This window comes from Trifolium pratense, linkage group LG3, assembly GCF_020283565.1.
Source record: "Trifolium pratense cultivar HEN17-A07 linkage group LG3, ARS_RC_1.1, whole genome shotgun sequence".
In the NCBI taxonomy this organism is placed as follows: domain Eukaryota; kingdom Viridiplantae; phylum Streptophyta; class Magnoliopsida; order Fabales; family Fabaceae; genus Trifolium; species Trifolium pratense.
Genome location: NC_060061.1, coordinates 53,775,148 through 53,796,247, shown reverse-complemented (window position 1 = coordinate 53,796,247; position 21,100 = coordinate 53,775,148). Strand labels below are relative to the sequence as shown.

Sequence of the window (21,100 nt, the reverse complement as noted above, 5' to 3'; positions counted from 1 at the left end):
AACATAAGCAAATGGACTTTTTAATACACTGAGTTATTAATTAAATATTATTTTATCAGTAAAAATAAATAAATGTTATTTTAGCAAAATCATTTTTTAGTGAACAATAACTGAATGGTGCTCAAACCTTCTTATAACCAAGTAATCTTATCGAGTATTGACAATTAGCAAATAACTTATTGAATATGTTTGCAGCATACCTAGTTTCAAATATAATACATAAATTTACCATATAATCCAGTGGTAAATGTTTTGCAAATCCAAAATTTTATTCTAAGAATCAAGTATATCATTCATTACAAATAAGTTATACAGTCTTTCCTATAATCCACAGTCAAGCAATATCTAATTTTATCTTTTTATGTCGTTAACTTTCTGATTTTCAGAGCAAGGAGACCTGATAATCTGGAGTTCGATCAGGAGCTAAGTAAAGTTTTGTCAAGAATTATTCTTCACAGAAATTTGAACTCATAGTTCTCCCAAATAATTAGTCCTAAAGAGAACTCATTAATCACTTGAGTCCGATCTCTTTGTCTACTGCTATATTAGTATCACAAACCACCAAATGTTGAAGCTAATTGCAATCCAATCCACATTCTTCTAAAATTGGTCCATTTGACTTAGGTAAAAATGGATCAATTTTGACCCACAAAACAGAGAAGAAAGATGCAAGCAAGATTGACCAAACAAGAACAATGGTAGGAGTCCTATTATTCCTTCCAGTCATACCCTTAAGGAAAGGATACAAGTGAACAATCACCCACGAGGAAAACATTAGTTTCCCAAATAATGGACCCCATGATTCAAAACCATTGTTAATTGCATGTGATAATCCAGCAATCATAGCAATTATGTTTAATATAAGTAACGTTGTTGGTATGATTAGTAATGTTGTCCACTTTAAACCAAACATCATCTCATTATGTTCCTTGTCTTCATCATCTTCTCTTGTTGATTTTGATGTTGCAATGAAATTGCTATTTACACCTGTTAAGACCTTGAATAGACCTACAAATACAGCATATATATTTGCTGATACACCTCCAATTACCCAAAATTGCTCATTTCTCCACCATTCATCAATTGTTACTCCACTCCACCTCATCTCTAGTACACTTGTTGTGAAAATGCAAATGAAAAGTGAAATAAACCACATTCCAGCTGTATTACCTAGCTGCAATGGAAACAAAAATAATATTGATAAGCATAGACAACTTTGTCGGAGAACACTCCACTACACATCTTATTTGAATATGTACCAGGGTACATCTATGAGATGGATAATTCAGACAGGTCAACTATCTGTGAACCTATCAGAATTATCTATCTCAGCGGTGTACAGGTACATATCCAAATAAGATGTGTACCGAAAAATTCACCTTTTAATCTATATATTCAACAAAATACATGATTTTAATGTGTAGTAAGAACTAGAAATACACCATCTTTATCAAATGTAAAACCTAATTGCTAGTAGTATAGATTCGAAGTATCCACCAGTTTTATTGATGGCTAAAATTTTTGTTGAAAAACCTAATTGCTACCTTTAGTCAGGTGTCTCGTCCCAACTACGTTTTTTTTTTCTTCTTTCTATATTCAAGTCTCGAACCCGAGACCTTAATTTATTTGATCAAAGTATATATCAACCTAATAATAAATTAGAAAACTTAATAGTTTTTTTGCACTAATAAAAGACTCCATACCTCAGGAATGATAAATTTTCCAGTAAGCAAGCAAACAGCAGGAAGAGTACAATATGCCACCAAAGGTATTGATGTCCATGGATATACAATAGCATTTATGTAAGAGATTCTCTCTAACATCTTTAATCCTCCTTTATATCCATACCAAATAGGACAGTGTTTACTCATGAATATGTCAATGGATCCAAGGGCCCATTGAAAGACTTGTTGTAAACCATTAGAAAAGTTATTTGGTGAAGATACTTTAAATGCTGTTCTTTCAGGAATACAATATATAGATCTCCATCCATGACAATGCATTTTGAAACCTGTTAAGATATCTTCTGTAACTGAACCATAGATCCATCCAACCTGAAATCATGAAAAATAAATTTTAATTATTGAGCTAAAATTTCATGGTTTCAACTCAAATAGAGAATCTTATATATAGGACTTGTTTGGATTGACTTATTTAAACATATTTTACTAGCATAATTGTTAAAATAGCTTAAGAAATTTACTTGTATCACAAGTTATGCAGTTAGTTTGATTCCATAGTGGACACTGGCTTGAGTATGAGAAGCCTTGTATCACACTCTTCTTCCTTAAGTGATCAAATAATGAAGAATCACTCAATTCTCTCTCAATAATTACTTCTGAGACTATTTGAGAGTGATTATGAAAACAACGTATTACAAGTGCAAAAGTTGCTTTCAGCTTATTTTCATAAGCTTTTCAAGATAGCATACGAAGTTAGTTTGACTTTATTTTATCTTCTGTTATAATAATAGCTTATAAATAACCAATTATATGATAAACTCTTATGCTACAAGTGCTAAGTTAAATCCAAGTTTGGATAAACAACTTAATTAAGCACTTACGTACACTTATTTTACTAGCATAAACACTTGTGACATTGTTTTAGAGAGATTATGGAAATAACTTCTGATATGTCTGTCAGTAAGCTGTTTTTTCACTGTATTTTCATAAGCATTTTATTTACCTCTTTTCCCCATTCTGTTTTCTCTTCATAGCCACAACTAATGACATGTATGGATTCTGTAAGTTGAGAAGCAAGGCTACCATGCTTTACTGTCTCACCATCAACCAATTGAGTAGATGCAATGAAAATAGGAGATTGGCCAAATTTCTTGACAAACTTTTGACTTGAGATTGGTGCCAAGATATCTTCATTTCCTACATTTGAGGTTTTTTAAGTTTAGATTAAATGAGTGATGTATTTATAATATCATCTATGTTCTTATTTCATAAGATTATTATTACATACATGTTTATTAGAAAAATTACCTATAGTACTCCCATCAATAGATGATTCAGAATGTACTTTTCTATGACTAATGTCCGTTAGCTCAAGCTTAGATTTAGATTTAGATTTCTTCAACTTCTTGTTCTTCTTCCTCTTTCCCATGCAACACAATCCAAAACAACAACACTTTAGCCAACAATTACATGTCTTGTTTGGTGACTTCTTTTTCTTTGGAGCATCAAAACCATAAAATGCTTGTCTTCTAAATACACATCCTGTTCCAACATATGTAGGTCCTTGAATACCATCCAAACCTTTCATGTTTATCTATAAAGGTAGACAATTATCTTATTAGAATTTTCATTCATAACTAAAATCCAAAAAAAATAAAAAATCTCAAGACTAAACCACTGTCTCCGGTATCTGGCTCACTGGACCGCCTAATCTGGTTATTGTTTGAGTGTGAGAGAAGAGTTTACTTACATCAGCAAATGTATTTGTTTGATTGGCATATTGGTCACTACTATTAATACCATCAAACCTTTGAGAGAATTGAACATAGCAAACCCTTTTTCCTAATAATGGATCCATCATGAAACACATTGCTTCTCTTATAGCCTTGCTATTGTTGATGTAATGATTATAGTCTAAGTTCAACACAAAAGGTGCATTTGAAAGCACTGCAGACACTCTAACCTGTTTGATAGAAATGTCACAATGGATTCACTACTACAATTTTGATATTTAATAGCGCCTATTTAATAGCGATTTTAATTAGACAAAGTGCTATCAAAAAATTGACATTGACATTATAATAGTGTTTTTTGTCGGGCGCGCTATGTATTTCTTACCAATGCATTTAGAGCTCCTGCTTTTCTTTGGTGATTGAAGCTAGGCCTCTTTTCTCTAGAAACATATACCAAACGTGGTAATATATTTCCATCCATGTCACATCCCCCATTTTCACCTAAGAAAACCTGAGAAAATATTGACATTTATCATCAAAAGGTTGTGTAAAAATGGCCATATATTATAAAGTTTAATCACAAATATTAGAGTAATGTATATATATGACTGACTTGTATCATTCCAGGATGGTCACAAATATCATTTCCAGGCCATGGTGTCCCATCTTGCATTGTCCACCCTTCTTCTGGAACCTTCTTAGCTTTTGCAACTAGAGAATTAATTCTAACTCTAAATTCTTCATATTCTCTCTGCATTATGATCAATAATTTTTTAACATATAATATGATTAATGAATATATATAACTGATGGGGAATTAGCACAATAATAATAATAACGAGCAATACGCAGCGGAAATAAAATTCCCCAAACTTGTAAGAACCTTGAGGATCAACAACAAATAATATGGCAGACAATAAAGCAAAATAAAGACACCGGAATTTTAACGTGGAAAACCCTCGATGTGAGAGTAAAAAACCACGGGTCGTCCAGACCAAAGAAATAGCTCCACTATAATCAAATAAGGGTACAAAAGAGTCTCCAAGTGAGGCACAAATAAGTGCTAACAACCAATTACACAACAAAGCACTAAAGCTTACAAAACAAGAACAAGAAGATGAAAATACCCAAAACACCTGCTGTATTGCGGACTGAATATCTCACGAACCAGACCTTGTTTCGACGATCCGAACGGTCAAAAGATAGCCTCTGGAGTTGCGAACCTGCCCTCCAAATTTGAGAGATATCCAACGGTTAACGAATCGGGAATCGAAGTTTTAGTGGGACTGGTTTGAGAAAAACGGGAATTGTTTTCTCTCTTCTTTTCTCTCTTTTTGAAGGTTGTTCTCTCACAAAATTTACTCACATCATAACCCTAGTATGACCACTCTCCACTTATATAAGTGAGACATAATGGGCTAATAAAATTGGACTTTTCTCCACATAGGAAGGGAGCCCAAAACCCAACAAATCTCCCCCTCACAACTATGTGGAGGAAATCGCCAAACCGGCGATATCACAACATGCTTCAAATTTTCCCCTTGGTAACGTCTTGGTCATCATATCTGAACCATTATCATCCGTATGAACCTTAACTAGTTCCAACAGCTTAGCATCCAAAACATCACGTATCCAGTGATACCTTACATCAATATGTTTGGACCTATTATGAAAAGTCGGATTCTTACCAAGATGAATAGCACTTTGGCTATCAACAAATAACACATATTTGTCTTGAACAAAACCAAGCTCCTGCAAGAATTTCTTCAACCATAGCAACTCTTTGCATGCTTCGGTAATGGCAATGAACTCTGCCTCTGTAGTAGACAATGCTACACACTTTTGCAATCTGGACTGCCAAGCTACAGCTCCCCCTGCAAACTTAATCATGTAGCCCGAAGTAGACTTCCTAGAATCAATGTCGCCAGCCATATCTGAGTCAGAGTACCCTTCCAAAGTAGGCTTATCTCCCCCAAAGCAAAGTCTCATACAAGTAGTACCACGAAGATACCTTAAAACCCATTTTACAGCATTCCAATGCTCTCTACCTGGATTTGACAAAAATCTACTGACTGTACCAACAGCATGTGCTATATCTGGTCTTGTACACACCATTGCATACATCAAACTACCCACAGCAGACGCATAAGGAACACGTTTCATATCAAATGTTTCATCTTCATTTGAAGGACTTTGTTTCGAACTCAGCTTGAAATGAGTAGCAAGAGGAGTGCTTACCGCCTTAGAATTTTCCATCTGGAATCTCTGCAGCACTCTTTTGATATAGTGTTCTTGTGACATCCAAAGTTTCTTCTCCTTTCTGTCACGCGTGATTCTTATGCCAAGAATCTGTTTAGCTTCTCCCATGTCTTTCATGGCAAATGACTCGCCCAACTGCTTCTTTAACCTGTCAATGTTAGAAATATTTTTCCCTACAATAAGCATATCATCAACATATAACAACAGGATAATGAAGTCATCGTTAGAAAATTTTCTAACAAAGACGCAATGATCTGAAGTAGTCTTCTTGTATCCTTGTTCAGACATAACAGACTCAAACTTCTTGTACCACTGCCTTGGAGCTTGCTTCAACCCATATAGGCTCTTTCTCAATCTACACACATAGTCTTCTTTGCCTTTAACTTGAAAACCATCGGGTTGCTTCATGTAGATCTCTTCCTCCAAATCACCATGAAGGAAAGCCGTTTTCACATCCATTTGCTCAACCTCTAGATCAAGAGTAGCAGCCAAACCCAACACGGTTCTAATTGATGACATCTTCACAACAGGTGAGAAAATTTCATTAAAATCAACACCCTTTCTTTGACGAAAACCTTTCACTACCAATCTGGCTTTATACCTTGGGGACTCAGAGTTACTCTCATGTTTGACTCTATATATCCACCTATTTTCCAAAGCCCTTTTGCCTTTAGGCAACTTCACTAAATCATAAGTGTGATTATCATGCAATGATTTCATCTCATCATTCATTGCATCCAACCACTTTTGATTTTCATCACTTTCCATGGCTTCTTGAAAATACTCAGGTTCACCCTCATCAGTCAAAGTCACATACTCATCAGAATTATACCTTGTAGAAGGTTGTCTCTGTCTGTTGGACCTCCTAAGTTGAACTTGAGATGATTCTGGAGCTTCACCAAGATTCTCATCCTGTGACATATCATTCTCCTCATCATTATCAGCTGGGATATATACCTCTTCTCCAAGTTGTTGATCATCAACATAATCATGTGGCTCACCATTTTGAACATCACCACCAATAGTATCCAGATTATGAACAGGCAACCGAACTGGATCAATATTAGACAAACTAACATCTTTCTCGGGTGTAGTTTTCTCCACCTTATCGATGTCTTCAATAGTTTGGTCTTCCATGAACACAACATCGCGGCTTCTGATAAGTTTATTCCCTATAGGATCATAAAACTTGTAACCAAACTCATCCTGCCCATAGCCGATGAAGATACATTGTTTTGACTTTGCATCCAACTTGGATCTTTCATCCTTTGGAACATGCACAAAAGCCTTACAACCAAAGACTCTCAAATGATCATATTTGACATTCTTACCAAACCAAATTTTGTCTGGAACTTCACTGTTCAAAACAACAGTAGGAGTGAGATTAATAACATGCACCGCCGTGTACAGTGCTTCACCCCAATAATGTTGAGGCAACTTAGCTTCAGAGAGCATACATCTAACTCTCTCAACAAGTGTTCGATTCATCCTCTCTGCTAAACCATTCAACTGAGGAGTTTTAGGAGGAGTCTTTTCATGTGCAATACCCTGCTGCTTACAATAGACATCAAAGGGACCACAATACTCACCACCATTATCAGAACGAACACATTTCAGCTTCTTACCTGATTGCCTCTCAACCAAAGCATGAAATTCTTTGAATTTCTCCAACACTTGGTCTTTTGTCTTTATAGCATATACCCATAGTTTCCTGGAACAGTCATCAATAAAAGTAACAAAATAAAGTGCACCACTAAAAGATTTTACCTTTAATGGACCACAAACATCAGAATGCACCAATTGAAGCAACTCTGACTTTCTTGAGGGAGGATGCTTCTTGAAGGATACTCTAGTCTGTTTACCAGTCATGCAATGAGAACACTTCTCCAAATCTGCATTCTTTAATCCTGGAAGCACATCCTTTTTGGCTAAAACATTCAGCCCCTTTTCACTAATATGACTAAGCCTTCGGTGCCACAAAGATGCTTTCATGTCGATAACATTCACACTGTCTCTAGCAACCAAAGCTTTTGTCCAATACAGTTTAGAAGTTTTCTCCCCTCTAGCCACAACCAAGTTACCTTTACTGAGTTTCCACTTTCCAGAACCAAAATGATTATCATAACCACAATCATCAAGCATATGCACAGAGATCAAATTAAAACGAACATCCGGAGCATGTTTGACATCTCTAAGCAACAATTGCATTCCCATGTTGGTTTGCAAGCAAATATCACCAACACCAATTACCTTAGCTACACCATCATTACCCATCTTCAACCCTCCAAAGTCACCGGAAGTATAAGATGTGAAGAACTCCTTCCTCGGTGTAACATGCAATGTAGCACCACTGTCAACAATCCACATGCTCTCATCTGATACAAGATTAATGGACTCATGATCACGGAGAATAACAAGATCATCATTGATAGCAGTAGTAACACGATCATCATCATGATCTTCACGATCTCTTTGTTTCTGCTTACCCTTCTTGCCTTTGTTATCTTTTCTCCACTGATAACAGTACTTTTGTATGTGCCCTGATTTATGACAATAATTACACTCCATATTCTTGTATCGCCCTTTGGACTTGCTTCTGCTATTCTCTCTACCACCCTTCGGTTCTTTCTTCTGACTTCTCCCCCTATTTTCAGTGACAAGTACCTCGGATTGAGATGAAGTACCTTGTGCCTTCCTTCTCATCTCCTCATTAAGAATACCACCCTTAGCCGTTTCCAAAGAAACAACACCTTTAGGAGCAGAACTTGTAATAGAAACCCGAAACGTCTCCCAAGACTCTGGTAAAGATAGCAATAGAAATAGTCCCAAAAGTTCATCTTCAAATTTAATACCCATTCCTGACATCTGATCAAGGAGCCCCTGAAATTCACTCAAGTGATCTGAAATAGAAGTCCCCTCCTTATACTTCAAACTTATGAAGCTATTCAACAAGAACAATTTATTATTCCCTGATTTAGAGGCATACAAGGACTCTAACTTCTCCCACAAAGTTTTTGCATGTATCTCATTAGCAATATGATTATAAATATTATCTTCAACATATTGACGAATAAAACCACATACCTGTTGATGTTCAAACTCCCATTCTTCATCAGACATAGATTTCGGCTTTGCGGAACTAAATACCGGTAAGTGCAATTTCTTCACAAATAACAAGTCTTTCATCTTGCCCTTCCACAAATGGTAATTAGACCCATTCAACAATACCATCTTCATATTTGTATTTGACTCCATCTTTCAAACAAGTAAAATTGCCCTTAACCAAGAGCTCTGATACCACTCTGATGGGGAATTAGCACAATAATAATAATAACGAGCAATACGCAGCGGAAATAAAATTCCCCAAACTTGTAAGAACCTTGAGGATCAACAACAAATAATATGGCAGACAATAAAGCAAAATAAAGACACCGGAATTTTAACGTGGAAAACCCTCGATGTGAGAGTAAAAAACCACGGGTCGTCCAGACCAAAGAAATAGCTCCACTATAATCAAATAAGGGTACAAAAGAGTCTCCAAGTGAGGCACAAATAAGTGCTAACAACCAATTACACAACAAAGCACTAAAGCTTACAAAACAAGAACAAGAAGATGAAAATACCCAAAACACCTGCTGTATTGCGGACTGAATATCTCACGAACCAGACCTTGTTTCGACGATCCGAACGGTCAAAAGATAGCCTCTGGAGTTGCGAACCTGCCCTCCAAATTTGAGAGATATCCAACGGTTAACGAATCGGGAATCGAAGTTTTAGTGGGACTGGTTTGAGAAAAACGGGAATTGTTTTCTCTCTTCTTTTCTCTCTTTTTGAAGGTTGTTCTCTCACAAAATTTACTCACATCATAACCCTAGTATGACCACTCTCCACTTATATAAGTGAGACATAATGGGCTAATAAAATTGGACTTTTCTCCACATAGGAAGGGAGCCCAAAACCCAACAAATATTGTTGTGGCAAGTGTGAGTGGTTAAGTCCCACATTGCTTAGAAAAGTGGAGGTTGAACACTTTATAAGTGAGATGACCCATAAACCTAACACCTTAAGGTTTTGGGTAAGAGTGTGGTGTCCAAACTCACTTGTAAAGTTGTTCTTAAGCCCAATGTGGATGATCCCCGGCTGCCCCCTCGTGATGACCCAACAGTGGTATCAGAGCCGATGGTTCGACGAAGGGTTGAACTGGCTCCTTGTATCGAAAGTCTTCCTGACAAAGGTGGTCAGGCGGCGAGTCCCGTGGAGCAGTGTGGCTTACGGCGGTACAAGTGTAGGATGAAGAAAGCTTCCGCTTGAGGGGGAGCATATCCAAGAGTGAATGGACTCACACTTGAGGGGGAGATTGTTGTGGCAAGTGTGAGTGGTTAAGTCCCACATTGCTTAGAAAAGTGGAGGTTGAACACTTTATAAGTGAGATGACCCATAAACCTAACACCTTAAGGTTTTGGGTAAGAGTGTGGTGTCCAAACTCACTTGTAAAGTTGTTCTTAAGCCCAATGTGGATGATCCCCGGCTGCCCCCTCGTGATGACCCAACAATAACAAAGTGACGCGACTCATTAACAATCAACTGAACACATTTAACTAACGGTTTTGGATCTCGTTAATCACAATTTTCAGATGTTCAAATATCCATATATCTACTAATCATCCAAATGTATTCAAGTATATATACATATAATTTCTAGGTGTTCACATTCATTAATAACGGTTTTGTGTTCAAATATACATTTGAAAAGTTTAGTTAATAATGTCCTAAACAAACCGCATTTGAAATGCGTTAGCCATTCAATTTGATGTAAAAATTATGCGACGAAATAACACAACTCTAAATTTTATAGTATATTAAACCAAGAGATAGATAAATCTTTACCTTCATTGCTCTTCTCTCTTTAACAAATGATGAATGCACCTTATCTTTTAGATAGTTTATTTTCTCAGCAAAATACCATTCTGGAGCTCTAGGTTCAATGTTGAACTTCTTACAGAAAGGAATCCATTTCCTTGCAAATTCAGAAGTTTCAGATAAAGCCTCAAATGTTAACATTGCAGCTCCATCATCAGAAACATAACATGAAACCTTTTCAGCAGGATAATCTATAGATAGAATTGAGAGAACTGAGTTTGCAGTCACTAGTGGAGGTTCTTTTATTGGATCGGTTGTAGTCACAAAAATATCAATTGGACAAAGTTGTGAAGGTTCACCTTCCTTTTCATACCTATGTGACAAGGAAAATGTTGATAAGCATAAAAATTAACTAGAGAGACATGATAGAATACGTTTCAGGATTAAACTTATAATTTCAAGTATCAAAATAAGTGGAGTGTCCGAGGTTTGAACCTCGACTCCTGTCTATAAAGTGTTATGTCCTAACTAACTGAGCTAAGCTCACGGAAACATCAAAATGTTTTATTTAGTTTCTAATTAAGTGAAAAATGCAACACATTATAATATAATAACCAAGCTATTTAATTTGTAGATTATTACTTGCCTTAATGAAAGTCTGTCAAGATAGGTTTCTCTGATGACAGGAAACCACTTTGAGAACTGATCAAGAATCCATGAAAGAGTAAACCAAATCTCACAAATTACTGAGACAAGCCACAAAGCATAAGCATTGTCTACTGGATGCATAATTCTATAGTGAAAGAAGAAGCCAACAACAATTAGTCTTAAAATTATGATCATACGGTAAGGATTTATTTGACTTGATGGAATTGCTATCTTCCTTGACAATGGTTGCCTTGATTCATCCATTCTGATTATTACCACAACAAAATGCAAAATCTCATAAGAATACAATATTAAACCATACCATTTATAACATTCTATGAAGCACAAAGACTAGGCGTGTCCTAGTGTCTGACAGACTGACACCGACACGACCCTGACACATATGATCATATTGAATCATATATGTTATTTTGTCAAATTATTATTGGCATCGACGTGACAATATTCGTGCCATATTCGTTTTAGAGTGATACTTACAAAGGTAATTCATTGTCATCATCCACATCCTTATCCAAGTCTTCATTATCATCATAATTTTCTTTTCTCATATTACCAAGTTTGCTCTGTCTTTGCTTCCATATTTCCATCCTTTCTTTCCAAGCAACACTTCCATAGCCATAAGCAGCTAGGTCCTTGGAAGGATCCATTGGTCTTGCTTGCAACAAAGTTATCTCTTTTCTCATGGTTGAATTTAAAGGAACTATAGCATGATGCTGTTCAGATAGTTCCTCCTCCTGTTCCAATTGTGCATGCATGAAAAATGCATAGTGAGATTTAATGACTAGACTAGAAAGTATTATGTACCAAAAAATTAATGTTGTATTGAAGAAGTAAAATGACACATATTTTGAATTATTTTTTAGTACATAGACAAAATGTCAAGTCATTGGAATTCTGATGATAGTGTCTGACCTACCAATTTCGACATCTTTACTAGTTAAACTAAAATTTGTAGACTATTGAAATAGAAAAATTGTTGCTAAAACAACACTTATTTTGTAAATAATACAACAATAATGCTAGAACAAAAACTATAAATTTTGAAGCATATTAGTTACCTCAGGAGACATGGGGATTTGCATATCTTGTTCATTTTGTCCATCAAAATCAAATTCATTCTCCAAATCATCAATGTCATCCTCCTCTTCATCTCTTTCAACTCTAGCACACCCTTCAATACTCATACAACACACCAAGTCAATTGAGAAACAAAAGGAGCACACCTCCCATTTCATATTTTTGGTGGTTAATTTTATCATTTGTTTTTGTTCCACTTCCACATTATTAAGTGTTCCACTTCCACATTAATAAGTGTTTTAGTAATCCATTACTTAGTTAACATTTGTCTTTCCATATTTTCTTTTGTCAAGTAGTCTAATGACTATAAATTCCACTAAGATGAGTAAATGGAGTGTCCGGAGTTCGAATTCTGTCTCTGCAATGTGATGTCACTGCCAATTAAGCTAAGCTCACGGAGACGTCTTTCCCTATTGTATCGATATAATTTAGATGATTTGTTTTCAAAAGACTTTATAATGAAGTATTAAATTATTTTAGTACTTCATATATATTCTTCCTTTTTTTGAAGCACTTTTTTAGTTTCACATGTATTAAAAAATAGGTAATATATTTAGTTAGTTTGACTTCTCATATATATTCCAAAATATTCAATAGTGTTAATTTACAAAAGGTAATTTAAAGAATAACTATTTCTTTTATTAAAAAAATAAACTAATATTTAGAAACAAATGATTTTCCCAAAAAAATACTCATAAAAATGGTAGGAGAGATTAAAAACAATTTAAAATTTCAATAATATTTGACCATAATATTTTTTTTGACACAAATATTTGACCATAACAATTAATATTACAATGATAATTAAAATATATTTTTAAATATGTGCATACCCTTGAGACGTTTAAATCTGGTTTTGCATTGAGGACAAACTTGGCTTCCCTCCCTTCTTTCATACTCATAACAATTTCTACAAACTGGAAATGCACACTCATTGCAAGCCACAAAAGGATCACCATCTGCATTAATCCCAATGTCTTCTCCACATAGTGTGCATGTATGAGTATCACCATCTAACTCTTGTAATTCTCTCCTCTGTTTACATAAACAATATCAAATCATCACATATATTAGCTATGTTATGTTAATGCAAGTATATATCCTTTTGTTGCTCTAATTTTTTTTTTCTCTATATATGTCAATGCATATATTTAAGGTTAAATAAAGTTTTGGTCTTCATCATATTTTCTCAAATTCACAATTTTGGTATATTTATTATATTTTTCAAAGATTTGGTCTCCGCACATTATTTTTTTCTTAAATTAGTCTTTGAATTTTAAATTACACTTTTAGTCCTCGATTTGTTGCACTTTGGCCCTTTTTGGTCAAAAAACCTAAAAAATAGTCCAAAAGTTGTAACAAAAAATAATCTAAAAATGTAATTCAAAAGTTCGCCGACCAAATTCAATAAAAGAGTACGTATAGAGACTAAATTCCAAAAAAATAAAATATGAGAATTGAAATTGCAAATTCGATAAAAATGAAGAAACTAAAATTGCTTTCAAATCTATTAGTAGATTATTTGGAGTAGAAACAATGGATTGTTGGTTAAGGACTTAAGGTAACCAACATTGTGTTTTGGTGATTGTAATGCTCACTATGCATTTCTTGCGCTAGTGGGTAAAGGAAAAAGATTGAGTATAACACTAAATTATATAACAAAATTAAATTAGCGGCGAAAGATAACATAAATTTTGTGTATAACTCCATCGTTAAATGTTAGAGACGCTAAAATTAAAAGTTAATTTCATTTGTTTCTTCGTGCTTAAAAAAAAAATCATTTGTTTCTTCTAATTTACCTATGGACTTTAAACTTAGAGTTTATGTATATATGCAAGAGATGATTATGATAAAAAAAAGAGAGAGTTGTGAATACTTACACCAAAGTCACCATCTTGACGTATGATAATGAATTCATTGCTGTTGTGAGAGCTAACAACTAACCCCAAATTGGTTTCCATAAATTTGTTACAAGCTATATAGCTGAATAATCATATATGCAACCACTACCTTATAGTACCATTATATTTATAATCACACTAGTAGTATGCAATATAATAGTGTTTCATGTTCACCATATATTTATACAAATTCTTTGCCTTTAAACTTAAGGAAGATACATAAATGTACTTTACTTGAACTAGAAAAAAGCACCCTTATTCCTTTTATTACCAATAATAAAAACAAACATAATGTTGCAACTAATTATTAATATTCCAATTAACTATATTCTTTTCTTCTATTTTATATTTTTCATATCCCTCACTTTCTCCGTCCTATTTTTGTTGCATTTGTCACACATCTGCTTCCTAATTTTATTCATTTATAACTCCGCCAACAAAGCCTATATGTCATCATATCCAATCTAAAAGGAAAAAGTAAAAGTTAAAGGAAAAATTAACTTTCCACATGTCTTGTATCTGTGTCATTTTGTAGCTATGATATTAACTAGGGTTTTACCCGTGCTTCGCACGGGTGTATTAAACTTAAAATCAAATTTTTATAATACTAATATTAAAACCTTGGGAGATAAAAAATTAGGCTAAAACTATGATGCATTGTTGAAAATATTTATGTGTAATAAATCAGGAAATCTTCAACATGAGATCCCAATTATTTTATGATAAATATATTGACTAATAAGACTTAATAGACAAGTAAATAGAATATACAATATTTTTTAATAATTATTATCTATAATTTGTTTAGCAACTATAATAATGAAAATACACATTTTCTTATTAAAAAAAGGCACAATTTTTGTTCTTTGAGGTAGCGCTGTTAAAATGGACTAACTCGTTCGGCTTGCTCGTCAAACCCGAATATGTAGAGTTTGAACCCTAAAATATTAGTCCGATTTTTTTTTATGGCTTTTAGCCCGATCCGAAAATTCAGTTTAAAATACGGGCTAGCCCACGGGGGACACGGGTAGCCCGTTATCCGTATAAGGCAAAATAAATCCCCAAAAAGTTAAAATAAAAACTAAACTAATTACCCTACAATGACATATGATTGTTTTTGATTATTAAAATATAATATCTAATTGTTTCATAATTCTTGATGGAACTTCAAAATTTCTAGTACTACGCTACTTCCCAACCAACTACATGGAAGTTATGGACTACAATGTCTTCAAACAGTAAGTGTAGCTATTTGAGTATTTTTAATCCAACTCACAAATGCTAAGAAGTCCAACCCACATATTTGACTTTGTTATTCCTCATCATTCTTCACAAATTTAGCTTTTCCCATCAAGAAAGGGGAAATGCTACTATAGGCACAAATATAAATGTCATGGTGTTAGAGACACTCACAAAAAAAAATGAAAATGAATTAAAATAATATGATTGATGTGACTATATTATTTTTCATTTAATGTGTTGATTTTTTGTGTGTGTGCCTAAATACATTTTATTTAGGTTTGTGCCTATATATATATTATGTGGGTACGTGGGTATGTGGTGGGATATAAAATAAATTGATATACATACCCGCACTCATACCCGCTCATTTTTATGGGTAATTACTCATACCAATGCATGTATCCAAATGTGGGTTTTACTCTACTCGTTGCGGGTATTTTTTCCGGGTGCCCACTGTGGATGGGTCAAATTTTCATCCTTATTGACTAATCATATTTAAGAGACACGTAGTAAAGAAAATACACAATATTTTTTAATAATTATTGACTATAATTTGTTTTGCAACTATAATAAAGAAAATACACAATTTCTTATTAAAAAAATACACAATTTTTGTTTTTTGATGTAGAGCTGTTAAAATGGACTAACTTGTTTGGCTGTCTTGCCAAACCCGAATATATATAGAGTTTGAACCTTAAAATATTAGCCCGATTCTTTTTTATGGCTTTTAGCCCGATCATAAAATTCAGTTTAAAATACGGGCTAGCCCATATGGGACACATGTAGCCCGTTATTCGTATAAAGCAAAATAAAAAAAAAAAATTAAGTTTGTGAATATAAGATAATTTTTTTCCCTATAATTTCTTTTTTTTTTTCTTTTCAAGAAGTTGATCTGAGAAGTAAAATTTTCGTTGCAAATATATTGGTTATTTGAATTTTAAATGTTTTCCCTTTTGTAATCACAACATAAACCTAATCGGTCTCTTAAAATATGATGTCATATAGAAAGTGCAACAGTACAATAGTATACAATGTCATATTCGGAAAAAAGATGCATGCACCATCATATACTGTGTAGAAGCTTTAACCAAAAAGGCCACTCTAGTTACCAAAGAAAATGGGAAGAGCTAATTTTCTTTAAAATAGTTTAGAGAAGATCTATACATTGGGTGATATTTTTCACTATTGGGTTTAGTCCAGACTTCTAATTCCCGAATAAAAAGCAAACTTTGATCAATGAAAAGGCAAAAATATTTCTGAATATGCCTACATTGAGAACCAAACAGCATTTAGTCCACAAACTTGCCACCTACTCCTGTTTCGACGTCTTTAGAGTCCGTTCGACATCTCCTTCTCGACTCCTATATGCATAACCAAGGGATCTTTTGTCCATTAGATTATCAATACCATTAGAGTCAGATAGTTCCTGATAAAAAGTAAAATAATTGACTTAATAGATTTTAAGAAGCAAACACCCTCCAATACATCTTTGGACAAATATGAAGAAAAAGAATCTTAACAATTTTACTGGACACAGTGTCTTAATTGTCATTTTGCATCAATATTATTAGAACAAGAGGAACTTCATCTGAAAGTTTCAAATTTCAAGTTTGAATAAGTTCCCAATACTAAACCTAATCCATTGATTAAAGTACTAATATATCCAACAATGGATAGTGTTATGTTACTACCATAAAGAATTCATCTAATGCTTCACCACAATCATCACTTTACGTGTCTTGTCATCATAACATTTTTTTCATTTATCATTAGTTCAACCTAAACCTACAGCAGCAGAAGATGAATCAATTTACAGAAGCCTGGAAATACGAGCATCAACAACTGGACTTATGTTTGCTTCTGTATTTCCTAGAAAATCATCCAGAGACATCCTGCTGTTTTTCCATAAGGACTCGGACAACTTCTTCATCTTTTCTCCTTCACTCCGTCTATTTTCTTGGACATTGAGTACTTCAGCTAATCCACCTATAATATTGAGCAACTAATTAATATAAATATATAGGACTCGTCAGGATTAAGTTACCAGCATGCACAGAATGAGCCTTAAAATTGAACGCCTCATAAATATAATCACTTTCATGGACAATGTTATACACAGAGCGATGAATTTAAAATTTTCCATTCATCATGCAGCATCAAAATATGAACTGATTAAGCCACCAGGATTTCAATTTAAATGAAAGTACCTATAGTAAGCAATTTCGACTTAAGCATTTCTCCTATACCACATACAATAAGCAATATATTGATCTGTAGTGGCTATAATTGTTACCATTTGATGAACACATTCATGAAAGAGAAGTTATACTTATTTAAGAAATCACCATTTAATTCGTATATTCATTGTGACATGCATAATTATCACCCGTCGATAACACATTCATCATAAATTATAAAGGATCAAAGAATTCATCATACCGCTTGCAAGAGCCACTATATCATTTCTCTTAACCGATGGTGCAGCAGCATCAGTACCTACACAAAGAAAGTTAGGTTTCAATCCTGAATGAAATAAATGGTAGAGAAAAAGTTGAGATAGCTCCCATTGTAGAAAAAATGGAAAGCTCATCTTAGGTGGTGTGGACATGTGTGAAGAAGACCCATAATAGTTAGAGATGCTACAAAAATGGTCGAGTAGTTTGAGACAGAGAAATCATAAAAACTATAGGTCTAACTAACAAGAGAGATCTATAGGCCTAACTAACAAGAGAGATCCAGAACCAAACGAAAACCTATTGATTAGTTTATGCTTTATGCTTTATGCAAATAAATGCTCTCAAGAATAAAGGTTTCCCAAAATTAAAGATATTCATAACTAACAATCTGGTCTAGAAAGACAGAACAATGAGTGAGTGTGTAGTAGAGCAAGAATAGAGGGTTAACGAAAAAGACAAGCAAGTTTCAAAAGAGGAGTATGATCGATGTGAGTAACGAAGGAACTAAGAAGTATGTGTAGTTGAGAACAGTTTCAAATTGTCTGACACCAAATGCCAGGGAATGGCGAAAATGTCAAAATTAGAGTTGAAAAGTCACAAAAGCGGCAAAAATGGACATGGTTGTGGCCATGAATTACAACAGTACAGTATAAATAACATTCTGCTATCTGAAATCTATAAGCGGCCACGGCCAGCAGCCATAATGCACTGCTGCTATAGAATACAATTGATAACCCTGATTCATTGTGTACATATCTCATAAATATAGATAATACATGGACAAAAGGGAACCAAGCGGCATAACAATATTACCTTCAGATTCAGCTGCTGGAAACTTCAAAATTTTTGCAACTTTATTGTAGAGACCCTGTCAATGATTTTCATGGTACAATTACTAATTGATTTGCAAGAAAAACACTATATAGGAGGTGCATCAAAAGAAGCATGGCAATGCTAAAAAGTTCAGGTGAGACATGCTAAGTATTACAGAAAGAAGTAAACCCTTGTAACCCCAGAGCCAAAGCTACTCAGAGAAGAGACACGACCCTTTGTTCCCAAACCATAACAACTTATTACTAATCAGTAATCCTTAGATATTTTTTTTGAAAAAAAATCATAAAACAAAATGGGGCTTTCACTATCGCTGCATGTTATTAACAAATTCTATTAGTTAAAAACTCAAGTAGTCAACATTCAAAGAGTTCTAACCTCTTGAACCACAAGCGAACTTGATTTCTCCTCAATTGCTTTACGCCTATACATAAGAGCCATACCTGTTAAGATAACACCGACCTTGGGATGTGTTTCACCTTCAACAAATACAAAACCACAAGATATTAGGAACAATACGCCATGACCAGGCTCAATTATAATGCAGTATGAATTTTTTAAATTGAGATAAGGTAACAGTAACAGGTCAAAAGAATAAACAAGTCACCATAGATAAGCTCTGCCTTGGCTAATGCCTTTGTCAAATGCTCCTCGGCCTTACGGAAGTTACTAAAACAGAAATTATTATTTATTAGTGATATATAGAGTATGATGACGTGAAAAGTTTAAAAAGCAACACATGGTAAGGAAAACCATAAAAAGAAAAATTAAGCCTACCTCAAATGTGATCCAAGTTGTCCTAAACCACACATGGCCTGCATCATTAAACCCTCCATGTTCAGGTTACCACCTCCTAAGTATACATTGCCACTCTTTTCAAGTTCACTGGCTCCTTCTAAAACATGCTGATAAATCTCTTTAGCCACTGTGTAGTTCTGCCTTGTTTGTTGGAGCTCCGCATATGATAGAGCAGCATTGCCTACATACATTACAAAACTTCAATCCAGGGTCGAATAATGACTGATTCAGTAATAAGTACCACAGAAAGAAAGATACCCTCACACTTCTACAAAAAAAAAAAAAAAATATACCTTCACATAGCTTGTTGCGTAGAGATTCGTCAAAGTAAATTCAGCTGAAACAAAGCATAATAAACACTCATCATGAAGCAACAATAAATTGATAACAAATAAACCATTAGAATTTAGCACTACCTGAGTTAATATCTCCCTTGATGAATATGAAGAAATAATAACCTCAGTTGATTAGTGTGTGCAATATTCTTTAAAGTTGCCTACTATTTTGGTTGATTTTAGCCCAAATGGTGACAAATAAATAAAACATTCAAGGGTCAAAAACTTGATTTTTTATAAACAAATTCAGAAAGTAAATTATCAGTTTATCCACTCACATACACAATCGGCTGTCGCCGGAAGGAAGAGACTCGTCGTTGCCACAACCGTTCATCGGAGGCAAAAGCACAACTCGATTGTCACTGAAAAAAATAAAAAAAGAAACACAAACCAACCAACACAAAATAGAAAGGCTACAGAAAGAACAAATTCGAATCAACAGCACAAACAAGTCATGCAAAAGATGTATGAAAGTAAATAAATATTCCACAAATATGAATACTATGAACAAAATGAAAACATGATTAAGAAACATACTGTTAACTGCAGTCTGAAAATTAAGAAAACAGGGTTGACAAATTCTAAAGCATGGTAAGAATGCTTTGATCACATGATAAAAACAATCAAAACAGCAACCTTAAAAGAGAATGGTTGTTAAGCAAAACTCACCTTGTATGCACAAATAGGTCGGACATAAACTCCTCTGCAAAAACAGGGCGAACATGAAGAAATATGAGAGTAATGAACACACAATAAAACTGTAAAAATTAGAAATAAAATAAATATGAAGAACAAATCAGGTCATAACAAACCGATGAAACAAATCTGGCAAGAACCTGTAGAATGAAACAGGGGAAAAACAATCAATATTCAATTGGGATTTAGATTAATGAAGAAATTAAACCTACCAGCCATTTGAGAGAATACAAAAACGAAAAAGAACAACCACCACAAAAGAGAGAGCGAGACGGAATGAAGGAGAAAGAAATCAAAACCGATACATATGGGCAAAACAAATTGGAAACGAGACAAATCAAGCACAAAAGCAAACCTTCTGCCAAATCCCTTTCAGCCTGCATCCGTCACAAAATGGAAAGTATTCCGACAAATACCTTTCCGCTGAATCCAGACGAACGTAAAACAAGCAAGTGGGCGAAAAGCTTACCCAAACCCATCCATGTAGCAAATTGAACGCGAAAGAAGACAAAGGAAATTGAAAAGGAGATCAAAAAGGAAATCGAAAAGGCATTAAATGTA

At 34.2% G+C, this 21,100-nt stretch overlaps 2 protein-coding genes across 2 annotated transcripts; both read right to left on the bottom strand.

Moving 5' to 3' along the window:
- Positions 1-92: 92 nt before the first annotated feature.
- LOC123916189 (probable cellulose synthase A catalytic subunit 6 [UDP-forming]) lies at positions 93-14,337 on the bottom strand. Its single transcript, XM_045967577.1, has 13 exons — positions 14,161-14,337; positions 13,114-13,315; positions 12,262-12,374; positions 11,681-11,937; positions 11,181-11,447; positions 10,562-10,907; positions 4,029-4,166; positions 3,801-3,926; positions 3,433-3,645; positions 2,991-3,276; positions 2,686-2,879; positions 1,704-2,054; positions 93-1,174 (listed from the first exon to the last, which is right to left on the bottom strand). The coding sequence occupies exons 1-13, from the start codon at positions 14,239-14,241 to the stop codon at positions 575-577; spliced, it is 3,174 nt and encodes a 1,057-aa protein (XP_045823533.1). The 5' UTR covers positions 14,242-14,337; the 3' UTR covers positions 93-574.
- Positions 14,338-16,923: 2,586 nt separating this feature from the next.
- Positions 16,924-21,018, bottom strand: LOC123915415. The gene is made up of 11 exons (XM_045966529.1): positions 20,956-21,018; positions 20,656-20,679; positions 20,513-20,601; positions 20,126-20,205; positions 19,802-19,840; positions 19,488-19,689; positions 19,318-19,379; positions 19,089-19,189; positions 18,693-18,747; positions 17,863-17,919; positions 16,924-17,409 (listed from the first exon to the last, which is right to left on the bottom strand). Exons 1-11 carry the CDS (start codon positions 21,016-21,018, stop codon positions 17,234-17,236), a joined length of 948 nt encoding a protein of 315 aa, XP_045822485.1. The 3' UTR covers positions 16,924-17,233.
- Between the last annotated feature and the right edge of the window lie 82 nt (positions 21,019-21,100).

Excerpts from the sequence above, each read along its gene's own strand:
- LOC123916189 (XM_045967577.1), bottom strand. The coding sequence starts at position 14,241 with ATGGAAACCAATTTGGGGTTAGTTGTTAGCTCTCACAACAGCAATGAA. Across the intron at positions 11,938-12,261 it reads AAATCCCCATGTCTCCTGAG|GAGGAGGAACTATCTGAACA; the intron begins GTAACTAATATG and ends CAATTGGAACAG. Across the intron at positions 11,448-11,680 it reads GATGACAATGAATTACCTTT|AATGGATGAATCAAGGCAAC; the intron begins GTAAGTATCACT and ends GGTAATAATCAG.
- LOC123915415 (XM_045966529.1), bottom strand. The coding sequence starts at position 21,018 with ATGGGTTTGGGTAAGCTTTTCGCCCACTTGCTTGTTTTACGTTCGTCT. Across the intron at positions 19,190-19,317 it reads CAAGGCAGAGCTTATCTATG|GTGAAACACATCCCAAGGTC; the intron begins GTGACTTGTTTA and ends TATTTGTTGAAG. Across the intron at positions 17,920-18,692 it reads TCCAGCAGCTGAATCTGAAG|GTACTGATGCTGCTGCACCA; the intron begins GTAATATTGTTA and ends TTCTTTGTGTAG.